Genomic DNA, 12867 nt, shown 5'->3' with positions numbered 1-12867 from the left:
GGACTGAGGGGAAGCAGAGCTGGCGGGGGGCAGGGCTGGGCCAGGAGGGGGCTGCGGGTCGCGAGTGAGGGGCACGGGGGGGGGGCGGGGCCGGGGGGGGCTGCGGGTCGGGAGTGAGGGGCACGGGGGGGTGGGGGTGGGGGCGGGGCCGGGGGGGGCTGCGGGTCGGGAGTGAGGGGCTCGGGGAGGGGTGGGGGCGGGGCCAGGAGGGGGCTGCGGGTCGGGAGTGAGGGGCTCGGGGGGGCGGGGCGGGGGGGGCTGCGGGGCGGGAGCGAGGGGCACGGGGGGGTGGGAGCGGGGCCAGGAGGGGGCTGCGGGGCGGGAGTGAGGGGCACGGGGGGGTGGGAGCGGGGCCAGGAGGGGGCTGCGGGGCGGGAGTGAGGGGCACGGGGGGGTGGGGGCGGGGCCGGGGGGGGCTGCGGGGCGGGAGCGAGGGGCTCGGGGGGGGGTGGGGGCGGGGCCGGGGGGGGCTGCGGGGCGGGAGCGAGGGGCACGGGGGGGTGGGGGCGGGGCCGGGGGGGGCTGCGGGGCGGGAGTGAGGGGCACGGGGGGTGGGGGCGGGGCGGGAGCAGGTGCCATCACGGAGCCTGAAGAAGCCCCGCGGCCCCGGCGGCCCCAGAGCGGCGGGGGGCGCGTGGGGTGATTCAGGCCCGGGGCGGCCATGTTGGTTTAGCGACCCGGGGGCGGGGCGGGGCGGGGGCGGGGTCTCAGGGCCGGGCCCCTGGGAGGGGTGAAGCAGGGAGGGGTCAGGGGCCCAGGGGCTCAAGTTGGGGTCAAAAGGTCCGACGTGGGCGGGGCTCGCTCAGGGCGGCGGAGCCCCCCGCCGCTGAGGCTGGGCCGGTTTATCCCATCAGGGCCGCAGCCACGGGTCGGACGTGACGAATCATGATGCTCAGCCGGTCAAGAGTGTACGCCCCGCCACTGGCCCCCGGCAGCCAATCGGAAGGCAGCGATCTCTTGACTGGCGGGACTCTTCCCCAATAGGATTCGAGCGATAGTGGACACTGGGCCAATCAGAGGTTTGGGCACGGCCCTTCCGGCGGACGGCCAATCACACGGGAGAGCTCCGTAGACGAGCGGGCGCCTTCGCCAATGGAATAGAGCGATGGTGGGCCGTCGGCGAATCAGACGCGTCCTCCAGGCCCTTCCGCCGAGCCAGCCAATGGCGTGGGGGCGAGGGGGCGGGCCCAGCTCGGGCAGCCAATGAGGAGCGGCGCGCGGCGCAGCGGCCGGCCCAGCGCGGGGCAGAGTCGCAGCCGCCATGGCCTCGTCGGCGCGGGGCAGCGGGGGGCGCGCGCGGGGCGGGGGAGGGGCCGGAGGCGGGCGGGGGCCCCCCCGCGCAGTACGGGAACGGGCTGGGCGGGGGGCCGGAACTGGGGGCGGGGCCCCGCGCGCGGCGGGCGGGGGGTGCGGAGGAGGAAGAGGAGGAGGAGGGGGAGCTGCTGCTGGACGGGGGGGGCCGGGCCGGGGGCGGCGCACGGGGGGGGGCCCCCGCACCCGCCCCCCCCCCTCCGCCTCCGCCCCCCGGGTCGGGCCTGGGGGGGGCCCCGGTGCCCACCGCCCCCCCGAGGAGCTGGAGGAGGAGGCCGGGCTGGGAGAGGGGGACCCCGGAGACCCCGCCATCGAGGACCCGGTGAGCGGGGCGGGGGGAACGGGGGGTAGGGGCACGAGGAGGGGGGGAGGGATCTGGGGCACGAGGAGGGGGGGAGGGATCTGGGGCCCGTGGGGGGAGGGGCACGAGGAGGGGGGGAGGGATCTGGGGCCCGTGGGGGGAGGGGCACGAGGAGGGGGGGAGGGATCTGGGGCCCGTGGGGGGTGGGGCACGAGGAGGGGGGGAGGGATCTGGGGCCCGTGGGGGGAGGGGCACGAGGAGGGGGGAGGGATCTGGGGCACGAGGAGGGGGGGAGGGATCTGGGGCCCGTGGGGGGGAGGGGCCCGAGGGGGGGGCTGCCCATGAGGGGGCAGATCTGGTCTTGGGTGGGGCTAGTTTTCAGGGGACTAAACAGGAGAGGGGGCTGTAGGGAGGGGGGTGCTGATTTGGGGTGCTGGGCTCTTTGCTGGGGGTCCTGGGTAGGATGGAGATTTGTTGGGGGCCAGGGCAGAGCTATGGGGGGAGTTGGTGGGGGAGGGTGACATGGGGGTGGCAGATGTCAACGGGGGAGTGAGGGCGGTGACTCAGGCCCCCAATCTTCCCCCCCCCCCCGTGCCCCAGGAGCTGGAGGCCATCAAAGCCCGAGTGCGGGAGATGGAGGAGGAGGCGGAGAAGCTGAAGGAGTTGCAGAACGAGGTGGAGAAGCAGATGAACATGAGCCCCCCGCCTGGCAATGGTGAGACCTCCTCGCACCCCCTGTCTGGCCCCCCATAAACCTCAGGCCCCCTGTACGTGGCGAAGTTAGGGGGCATCTGTGAACTGCACTGCCCTGAACCATCCCTGCAATATCGCCCTTGGACCATGTGGATGGTGGTGATTTCCAGACTCCAGGGGAGTCTCACTGTTCTGAATTGTATTCGTGTAGGACCTGTGTAAACTGTAACCTCCCCGCCCCCCACATTCAAACTCAGACCCCCTTGGCGATTGTAAAGCCTGGAGACACATGCAAATTATGCCCCTCTGAATTTTGTTTGTGTAGTACCTACATAAATGTTCCCATCTGGTTTGCATAGGACCTATGTAAACACCGACCTCACTCATGCTGTTCTGAACCTTTTAGGTAGGTCCTACATAAACGCTACCCCTTGGGTTGTTTGTGTAGGGCCTGTATAAACATCTTTGTTTATACATCTGTCCATACTAGTTATGCCAGATGCTGGTATAAATCCAATGCAGAAAGGGGGGTCTTCCCCTCTCTGTTCTGGGAAAGGGGGTGTGCCCTGGAAGAGATTTGGGGTACAGCCCCCCCTTACTAAGCCCCCTGTTCTCTCTTCACAGCTGGACCAGTCATAATGTCCCTAGAGGAAAAGATGGAGGCAGACGCTCGATCCATATACGTGGGTAATGTAAGTGGGGGAGCCATGGAGGGGCTGGGGGGATTCAAGGGACACTGTTTCTCAGCCCATTGCCCCCCCTCTTTTTCAGGTGGATTATGGGGCGACGGCTGAAGAGTTAGAGGCTCATTTCCATGGCTGCGGGTCTGTCAACCGCGTCACCATCCTGTGTGATAAATACAGTGGGCACCCCAAAGGGTGAGTGAGATTCTGGGGGGCTCGTGGAGCGGCAGGAGGAGGAGTGTGGATCATAAGGGAGGGGCTGGAGGAGAAGCTGCGGCCCTGTGGGCTGGTTTTTATGGGGGCTATGTTTTTGGGGTGTCTAATGTGGGATCCCCCCCAGGTTCGCCTACATCGAGTTCTCCGACAAGGAGTCTGTGCGCACCTCCATGGCGCTAGATGAATCCCTGTTCAGGGGGCGACAGATCAAGGTAAGCCCCACACCCTAAAACCCAGGCCCCCGAATCCCGAGATTGGGCCCCTATCCTGCCCTGATCTCTAGGCTCTCTCCTGGCTTACAGGAGCTTCACCCATCACCCTGAACCCCAAGGTTCTGTCCCTGAACCCCAGCCCCACCTTCCCTTCTCTAGCCCATTTCTCTCCCCTGCCCCCAAGTTCCTCATTGAGCCTTGCTGCACCCCGCTTCCCTCCCCCTGCTTGGGCCTCTCTGACCCCCCCTCTTCTCCCACAGGTGATCCCCAAGCGGACCAACCGGCCCGGCATCAGCACCACAGACCGGGGCTTTCCCCGGGCCCGGTACCGAGGGCGCGGTTCTGGCTACACCAGCTCCCGGGCCCGGTTCTACAGTGGATTCAGCAGCCGAGCCCGCGGACGCTCATACAGGTCTGGGGGGCCAGGCTGCTGCAGGCAGGATGCCTGGGTTCTCTCCTGGTTCTGGGAGGGCTGTGGGGTCTAGTGGTCAGAGCAGCAGGGGCTGGGGAACCAGGACTCTTGGGTTCTATCCCCAGCTCTGGGTGGGGAGTGAGGGCTAGTGGTTGGAGCAGGGGCAAGGGGGAGGGCTGGGAGCCAGGACTCCTGGATTTTCTGCCCAGCTTGGGAGTGTGGGGGGGCTAGTGATTAGAGCAGTGGGGGCTAGCAGCCAGGACTCCTGGGTGGAGTGGAGGGTGTATGTGTGTGTTGGGGGGGGGGGGGGGAGTGTAATGGTTAGAGCAGGAGGAGCTGGGAGCCAGGACTCCTAGGTTCTTCGGTTGTATTTCTCTTCTCCTCTCTCTTCCCCCTGGTTTATTAACTCGCTCCCTTCTTCTCTCCTCTGCAGGGGCCGGGCGAGAGCAACCTCATGGTATTCCCCTTACTAAAAAAGTGTTTTTTGGGAAAGAAAAAGAAAAAAAAAAAAAGAGAAGAATGTGACAGTGTTGCAGCAGCCCCGTGGGGCGCGGCGGGGGGCGGGGGCTGGCTCGCTGAGCACAGGGCACTCCTCCTCTCTGTCCTTCTTCGCTCCCCCTTTTCCCGCCATCCCTCCGAGGGCGGCCCGCTTCCTTCCCGCTTTCTGCGCCCGGCCCCTCACTTCTCCGCCTTGGGCAGGCGGCGCTTCACTCCTCCCTTCCCCCGTCTCGTCCCTGTCCCGCCCCCCGGCGGGTGGGCCCTGGCCCTGGCGCTGCCCCTGCCCGGCTCTCTCCTCTCCTCCGCTGCCCCTGTCCCCTTCCCTCCGTCCGGGCTGGGGCTGTTACCTGCCGTATTTCAGTGTCTTTATCTTTGCAGGTGGCTTTAGCCTGAAGGAATTGTCGAGCCGCACGGAGCTCTTGCGACCAGATTAACTATTTTGGGGGAGGGGGGCGGAGCAGGGATTGGGGGGGCCTTTCCCCTCCCCCCTTTATTTTAATTTCCAGGCTGGGGGGCGGGGGGGGCAAGGGCAGGGGGGAGAAAAAAAACTTAAAAAAAAATGTTTTGAGGGTGGAAAAAAAATAAAAGATGTTTTTGGAAGAAAGAAAAGGGGGTTAAGGGTGATTTGTGAGGGGACAGGACACCTGGGTTCTCTTGTGGTGGGGGTGGGGAACCAGGACTCCTGGGTTGTTAGGGGGTGCATCTTAGCCCCGGGGCAAGGGGTCCCTGGATAACCAGCCCCCCCCCGCGGGGGAGGGGACCTGAGCTGCTGGCTTGCTCTGCTGTCCCTTGGTGGGAGTGGGGTTTGGAGGGTCCTAAATCTAGGCTCTTGAGACAAGTCTGTTGGGTGTCTTCTCTTGATCACGTGACTTGGGTTGGAGGGGGTGTTTGGGGAGCGGGTGTCATATGACCAGGGTCATGGGGGGCAGGTGCTGTGAAAAGGGCCCTTGACAGTGGCGGGGGGGTGGTCTCAGTTGGGGGTTTGTCGGGGGTGGGGTTCTCTGGGGTCTCTGCTGATGGGGGTGGTAGCGGCCTGTGAGAGGTGCCATAGAAGAGGGAGGGTCCCAGCATGGTTGGGGGCCTCTGGAGGTTCTGGGGAGACTGGGGGGGGGGTCCTGATAAAGATGGGGAATCCCTGGGAGCATTTGGGGTCAAAGGGGGTTAGGGGGTACCCCAGAGAATGATGGGGTCTGGCAAGGTTGGGGGAGGGGCCCTGAGGCCATAGCAGGCCCCAGCAAAGGTTAGGGAGTTGTAGAGGGATGGGGGCATCCCCCTGGGGTGTCTCAGCTGTTGAGGTGGGGGCAGACAGCAGGGACAAGGGGCCCGCTGCCCCCCTCTACCATTAGACCTCATCACCCTCCCAGGGAGCCCAGATGTTTTGGCCCCCTTCCTCTGATGTCAGGGGAGATGAGGTGGGAGCCAGGCTGGTGAGGGGGGGCAGTGCAGAGGTGGTGGGAGTGGGTGTCTGGGATTTGAACCCAGGTCCCTGCCATCCTCAGTAGGAAGCTGTTATCCCACTGCCCACCACTGGAGGGTGCCCCTTGCCAGCTGGCCTGTCAGCCTGGCCCCATGTGTGGTGCTGGCATGGTGCCCATGTGTGCTTGCATGTCTGGGCATGGGGTGGGGCATGTGCCAAGCATGGAGTTGGTGTGTTGCTGGTGTGTGTGCTGGGCACTTGGCAATGTTGTTGGCATGTTCCTCACGTGTCACGGGCCTGCTGGCGTGTTGTTGCCTGGCACAGGCCTGCCATAAGTCCAGGTGTGGCACTGGCGTGGAGTTCACATGGTCACCTGGCGAGGCGTGTTCCTGGGCCTGGCCCGCCCACACCCCTGGATGGGCCTAGCAGTGTGCGCTTGTTTGTGAGTCCTGGGGTGGTGGTGCCTCCCTGAGCTGGGCTGAGAACCCAGGAGTCCTGGGTCCCCTCCGCCTCCCAACCACGAGCCCCCACTCCCGTCCCAGAAGTGGGAAAGAACCCAAGTGTCCTGGTTCCCAGCCTCTCCTGCTCTAACCACTAGACCTCACTCCCCTCCCCCGTGGCTCCCAGACGCACCCCTGCTCTAACCACTGGAGCCCACAGCCTGGCCTCTAACTCCCCTCCTGTTCACAGACTCTCTTCCCGCCCCGCCCAGCATAGCCCCTTCCCAACTAATCCCCCCAACAGCCCCTCCGTCCCCTCCCTACCTTTCTTAGGGAATAGAACATGGGGGGAGGGGGTTGCTGGTTCTGATCTGGCCCTGGAGGGGCAGGCTGACTGCTGGGGGGGAGGGAGGGGCACGCGTGCACAGCCTTCCCCCCACCCAAGGAACAGAGACAATTGGCTTTTTTCATTGATTTATTATTTACAAACATAGAAAAAATCTTTCCTGAGAGAACAGGTCACCCCATGGGCTCCCTGGCTGCGGGTTGGGAGTGAGGGGCACCGGCAGGGCTGTGAAGTGGGGGTACAGGGGCTGGGGAGTCGTCAGCGGACGGGGACCATCCCCTTTGCTGAGCTTTACCCAGACTCCTCTGCTTCCTGTCGCCTTGGCCAGTCTCCTGTAATCCTCTGCTTGGTGTTGGCCATTCTCCCATGATCCTCTGCTCCCCGCTGGTGTTGGCTGACCCCCCTCGCTGCTGTCCCGTCTCCGGGTGGGGGGGTGTTCCTCTTGTGCTGCCCAACTGCAGTCAAGTCTTTGGCATTGCTCTGACCCCCCCCAAGCAACGCTGGGGTCCCTGGGGCTGGGGGGGTGAGGTCCATCCCCCTCCATGAGTCCAGACCTGAACCATCAATGATAGGAAGATTCCCCTCTATGAAGTGGGTCAGGGCTTTGCAGGGTGAGAGTTAGACTGGGGCAGAGGTCACAGGGCAAGGCTCAAGGGGCTTTTTGGTTGGGGGGCCAGGCCAGGAGGGGGTGCCCTTGGGTGGAATCAAGAGTGAAGGTAACGGGGCACCCAGGTCAAAGAGGGGCGGAGGGCAAAGGGGAAGATCAGTTGTGGAAGGCTAAAGGTCAAAGGGCAAGGGTCACAGTGTCATGGCTTAGGGGAAACAAGCCAGGGGTCAGAGATTGCAGTAGGCCATTGGATCTGGGAGGGCCTTGGGCTAGGGTCAGAGGTCACAATTGGTTTGGGTAGGGCTTTTGGGGTCAGAGGTCACATGGGGATAATTTGCTAGGAGGCTTTGGGACTATGTCAGAGGTCAGGTAGGACCAAGTGGCAGAGGCACAGAGGACCCTGGGGAGGGGGGTCAGAGGTCATACAGGGCTAATGGGCAGGGGGTCAGAGGTCATGGGCTTCATTGACACAGAGGACCCTGGGGAGGGGGTCAGAGGTCACCCAAGGATCGTTGGTGTCAGAGGTCAAAGGTCCCGGGGGTCAGGAGGGCGCCAGGGTGCTGAGCAGGCTGGTGAAGCCCTGGGCCCGCCGGGAGAGCTCGGCCAGGCGCTCCCGGAGCAGGCGGGCAGCGGGGGGTGAGGGGTAGCTCAGTGCCGCCCCCTTGACCGACAGCACGGCCCCCTTGAGGGCCTGGCACAGGGCGCCGGCAGCTGCCCCCACCCGGGCCCGCAGGGGGCCCGAGGCCGCCTGACGCGCTAGCGTGTCGCCCACGAAGACCAGCTTGTGCGCCGTGACGAGCACAAAGCGCCCGTGGGGCACAAAGACGCCTGGCGGCTGGTTGGCCCCGGCGCTGGCCAGCAGGGCCTCCGTGGCCGCCAGGAGGGTGGCGCAGTGTGTCCGGCACTGGCCCGCGTAGAACTGCAACAGCTGGGCGTCCTCAGGGCTGGGGGGCACCTGGGGGGCAGGGGAGGGAGGGTGTCAGTGCTAGAAGGGGTCATTCCTGCCCCAGGCTGGGGAGAAGGGGTCGGGAAGGACCCAGGAGTCCGGGAGGGACCCCCTGTTCCAGGAGATGAGACCAAGGAATCCAGGCAATCTTGACGCCCCCCATTCACCCACCCACCATCCAGGAAGGACTCCACCCTTCTGAAAATGGGACCCAGGCACCCGGGACAGCTTGATCCCCATCCACCACCAGGGAAAGGGACCCAAGCATCCGGGAAGGGACCACTCCTACCTCCTCCTCCTCCAGCAAAATGGGGGTCTCTGGTTGGAGTCTGGGGCCGCTCACCTCCTCTGGGGGGTCACGGTCTGTAGCCGGGGGCTGTAGCCTGTCTGTCCCCTGGAGGGGGTAGAGGTCAGATTTGGGGTCAGGGTCGATGCTGGGGTCAGAGGTCAGTGATTGTGGGACAGGGTTGACATGAGGGGTCAGGGAATGCAGTGTCCGATTGGCGTTTGGGGCAGGCTCTGAGGTTGAGGTCAGAGGTGAGGGACCCTGGGGCTTTGTTGGCTTTGGGGTCAAGGTCAGAGGTCAGTGACCTGGAGTCAGAGGTTGGGGGCTGGGGTCAGAGGTCAGGATGGCATTAGGGTAAGAGGTTATTGGACAGAAAGCTGGGATGAAGCAGAGGTCACAGGTCAGGGATTGGGTAGCTAGGCGCAGGCTGGCATTGGGCCAGTGATCAGGTAGCCAGGATTGGGTTGGAGTCAGGACCAGGGTCAGAGGTCAGGGATCGGATAGCTGGGATCAGGTTGGTGTTAGGGGTCAGAGGTCAGGGTTCAGGTAGCCAGGTTTGGCTGGTGTTAGGGGTCAGAGGTCAGGGCTTGGGTAGCCAGGCTTGGGTTAGTGTTAGGGGTCAGAGGTCAGGGCTCAGGTAGCCGGGCTCGGGTTGGCGTTAGGGCTCAGAGGTCAGGGCTCGGGTAGCCGGGCTCAGGTTGGCGTCAGGGCTCGGGTAGCCGGGCTCGGGGGGCGGGGGCACCCCCGGCTCACCTTGAGGTGGACGTAGTCGTATTCCTCTGCCAGCCGGATCCCCTCGTAGTCGCTGTGCCCATCCCCCGCCCCCTCATCCAGCCCCCCAGCCAGTCCCCCAAGCCGGGGCGGGGGCGGAGGCAGGGGACGGTCCTGGATGCTGCCCTTCCGGGGGGCACCAGGCGAGGGCAGAGCCGGCAGGGGGCGGCGTGAGAGGCTCTCGGCTGAGGGCAGCCGGGGGCGCCCGCCCACGCCCCCCGTCTCACCCAGGCTCAGCCCCCCCAGGGCCACCTCTGGCGGGGGAGGCCCTGGCAGGTCGTACTCCCCCCCCAGCAGCTCCTCAGGTGACTCATAGAGGTTGAGCAGGGCGGACGCCCGGCGCAGGTTGGATGGGGTGGCGTAGATGGGGGCCGGCTCTTCCTCCCATCCCTCCTCCTCCTCCTCCTCCTCCTGGCCCAGGGGGGGCACGGCTGGGGGGGGCACGTTGTAGGGGTCGGTATCCGGCACTGCCTGCTTGGGGAAGGGCGTGGGGGTGTCATAAGTATCAGACAGGGCAGCATCCCGCGGCAGGGAGCAGGGGACGTCGTAGACCTGGGGTTCGGGGGGAAAAGAAAGTGAATCAAGGCTCAGACACTGGTCCCCCCCATCTCCCCGCCCCCTTCCCCTCCCCCCACCTGCCCCCATTCTCACCTCACTGGGGTCCCTGTCTCTCCGGGTGGCACGGGGCACCTTGTAGATATCATCACAGGTGGTCGGGCACGGCCAGGCGGGTGGGGGCACCACGTACACCTGGGGGGGCCAGAGAGGGGTCAGGGCCCAGACACCTGGGTTCTCAGGCCGAGCTGTGGGTGATGGGGATAGGGAGTGGTACGGGGGATCCCCAGGGGTGATTGTGTTGGAGGACCTCTAAAGCCTGGGTTCCTTGGCTGGATGGGGGAAGGGAGGCGGTGGTGGGAGATCCCGGACGCCTGGGTTCTCACCTCCTGCTGTTCCTCCTTCTGCCCTGCCCTGCTCCTCCTCTGGCCCCGGGGTGGGTTGTAGAGGGTGGATGGTGCGCTCTCCTTGTGGGGCGCCGGGGAGAGGTCGGGGGGCCCCGGCTCGGGCAGGATGCGGACGCGGTTGGCCGGGACGATGCCCTGCTGCCCATGCAGCGAGCAGAGGTGCCAGCCGGCCAGGCCAGGCACCTTGGGCTGCAGCACCAGCATCAGGTCCCCCCGGCGGAAGGAGAGCTCCTCTGGGCACTCAGCCACATTGTCGAACAGCGCTCGGGCCAGCTGGGCCTGGGGGCAGAGGGAGCAGTGAACCCCCAGGGACGGCTGGGAGAGAGACCGGGGACCCCCAGGGACAGCCGGGAGAGAAGCCGGAGACCTCCAGGGACGGCTGGGAGAGGGGCCGGGGACCCCCAGGGAGCCGGGAGAGAGGCCAGGGACCCCCAGGGCTGGCTAGGAGAGAGACCGAGGACCCCGAGGGCTGCCGGAAGAGAGTTTGGGACCCCCAGGGCTGGCTGGGCCTGTGTGCAGAGGGACCAGTACTCCCAGTGCTGCTTGGTGGCAGACCAGTATCCCCCAGTACAGGGCTCATTTCCCCCAGTCGGTGTGGCAGAGACAACCCCCCACCCCCTGCAAATTCCCAGCCAACCCATTCCACGTCAGGGTGAAAATGGGAAGGCTGTAACCCCAAGCTTCAATCTACTTACAGACATGGTGCTTCCAGGGAGGGGTCTTGTGTTGGAAGAGACAGATGAGAAAAGGAAGGAAGGAAGGAAGGTGGGGTGATAGGAGAAAGCAAAGGGAGTGAACTTGGGAAAGGGTGTGAATGATGAAGAAAAGAGTGTGAAATGAAAGAAAGACAATCACAGCTTTCCTCTAAACTGTAAATTAAGGCCTAGATTATACGTTGGAGTTTATAGATTTGTTTAGTTCTTTCTGCTGTGGAATGGGGGGTGGGGGGCATATGGGGATGGAGAGAGAGAGAAAGAAAGAGATAGAGAATCACAATTTTCTTGTAAACTTTTGTCAAAGTATCATTTCAAAGTGTCCCAGTTCCTTATAGGTCCCTCAGTCTTTCTTCCATGAGTTTTGGAGGCCAAACAAACAAGTCCAATACTTTGAGCCTAAGTAGTTTCCAGCCAACTCAGCAAATCCGTTGGGTTTCCCCTCGGATCCAAACACGACTCTTTTCAAAAAGTCCAGACATGGAAGAGCAAAATCCCGGTCATTTTCCAGAGGATCGAGGAGTCTTTTCTGCTCTGCAAACAGCTTCTTTGGTCAGCAAAATACATCCAGCGAGCACAGACACATGCAGAGAGGCCTGGCTGCTTTCATGGTGCGTGGAGGGAGGCACGCAAGGAGGTTCAACAAGTTAGGACAAAATCCTATTTTGCAAGAACAGGACTGAGTTGCAACCAGAAAGCAAAGGGCAGGCATTTCCAGAGGGTCCTCCCCAAAGCTCAGAGTATCCAAGATTGGGGTTTTGCAGACCTGGGCAATCCAGGAAAGCTTGCAAACCTTTGCGTAATCTTGCCAGCGAAAAATCCAGACAATTTTTTGCAAAATAATCTTGCAACTGTGTAGAAATCTTGCGACCTTTCCCCCAAATTTAGACCATTTTCCTGAGCCAAAGGAGCCAGAAATGTGGCACCATTCCAAACTCCAGAATTCTCGCAAGCATCAACACTCCTGCTTTTGCAAACGTTCCCAAATCAAGACGATTTTTGGAAAGCTCAAAATTTCCGCCCTTTTTTGCAAGTTTGGATAACCAGAAATGCCATGAAATATCCCTCAAAATATACTGGTTTTGCAAATCCAGATTTTTTTTAACAAGTTCAAATCTCCAGAAAAATCACAGACTCCCTACAAATCTAGACAAGTCTTTTTCCCCACAATGAAAGAAAAAAATAATCTAACTCTCAAAAAACTCCAGAACCCTCACCAAAATCGCGTCCTTAAATCCTGAATCTCCTTCCACAGAAGAAGTGGTGCATATTCACAAATCCAGAAATGTTGCAAACTTTCTACGCAAAGCTAGCAAAAAAATCATTATCTTGGGGTGGAAATTGCTGAGAAATTCTGCTAATTAATGTATCAAAAATTCCAGAAATTAGGCAAATGCAGAAATCCAGAATGTTTTTAATCCACAGGGAAAACTGTGGCAACTTTAAATTGCGGAAAACAATCTCTCTCTCACACACAGAGTTAATTTTTTTTGCAACTTCCAAGAAAATTGAAATAATCCCCCCACTACCTCAAAATTCAAACCCCGTCATTTGCTTCGGCATCTCCTCCAACCCCAGATTTTGCACCATGCCACGAATGATGCCGGCGCCGAGCCAGCCAGATGGCAAACGCACCGGAACCAAAAGAGCACAACGTCCAAACGACAATTGGCAAAGGTCAAAATCCAGAAAAATATAGTGTGCCCCAAAATAGCCCCCTTCCAGACTAGGGTTTTTTTTTTTTTGCAGAAAGAGATAGAGAGATAGATAGAGGGGGTGGATGGGGATAGATAGATAGATAGTGTGCAAGGGGTTTGAGGATGAGATAGATAAGGTCTTTTGCTGAATGTGTAGAAGAAAGAAAGAAAGAAAGAAAAAGAAAAAGAAAGAAAGCCAAACTCCTCCCTTTGAGTTCCCAAGAAATCTCTGAGCTCAGCAGCCAGCGGCTCTCTTGGGAGTTTGCTTCTTCCCCAACCCCATAATCAGGGGCTTTGCCCAGCAGCTGAAGCCAAACCCGGGCTCTGGGCTGGGCGCCCGCTGGCCCCCTGGGCTG

General features: G+C 62.0%; 2 protein-coding genes across 2 annotated transcripts; one reads left to right on the top strand and one right to left on the bottom strand.

Annotated features, from left to right (window-relative positions):
- Positions 1 to 1517: 1517 nt before the first annotated feature.
- PABPN1 (poly(A) binding protein nuclear 1) lies at positions 1518 to 4935 on the top strand. The gene is made up of 7 exons (XM_048820479.2): positions 1518 to 1633; positions 2213 to 2327; positions 2930 to 2997; positions 3077 to 3183; positions 3329 to 3416; positions 3677 to 3828; positions 4262 to 4935. The coding sequence occupies exons 2-7, from the start codon at positions 2246 to 2248 to the stop codon at positions 4299 to 4301; spliced, it is 537 nt and encodes a 178-aa protein (XP_048676436.1). The 5' UTR covers positions 1518 to 1633; positions 2213 to 2245; the 3' UTR covers positions 4302 to 4935.
- Positions 4936 to 6640: 1705 nt separating this feature from the next.
- On the bottom strand, positions 6641 to 10928 carry EFS (embryonal Fyn-associated substrate). Its single transcript, XM_048820306.2, has 6 exons — positions 10797 to 10928; positions 10081 to 10380; positions 9791 to 9889; positions 9122 to 9691; positions 8372 to 8476; positions 6641 to 8091 (listed from the first exon to the last, which is right to left on the bottom strand). The coding sequence occupies exons 1-6, from the start codon at positions 10800 to 10802 to the stop codon at positions 7678 to 7680; spliced, it is 1494 nt and encodes a 497-aa protein (XP_048676263.2). The 5' UTR covers positions 10803 to 10928; the 3' UTR covers positions 6641 to 7677.
- Between the last annotated feature and the right edge of the window lie 1939 nt (positions 10929 to 12867).

Source organism: Caretta caretta, chromosome 13 (genome assembly GCF_965140235.1).
Source record: "Caretta caretta isolate rCarCar2 chromosome 13, rCarCar1.hap1, whole genome shotgun sequence".
NCBI classification, from domain to species: domain Eukaryota; kingdom Metazoa; phylum Chordata; order Testudines; family Cheloniidae; genus Caretta; species Caretta caretta.
The sequence above is the reverse complement of the archived record's forward strand: the minus strand, read 5'-3'. Positions and strand labels throughout refer to the sequence as shown.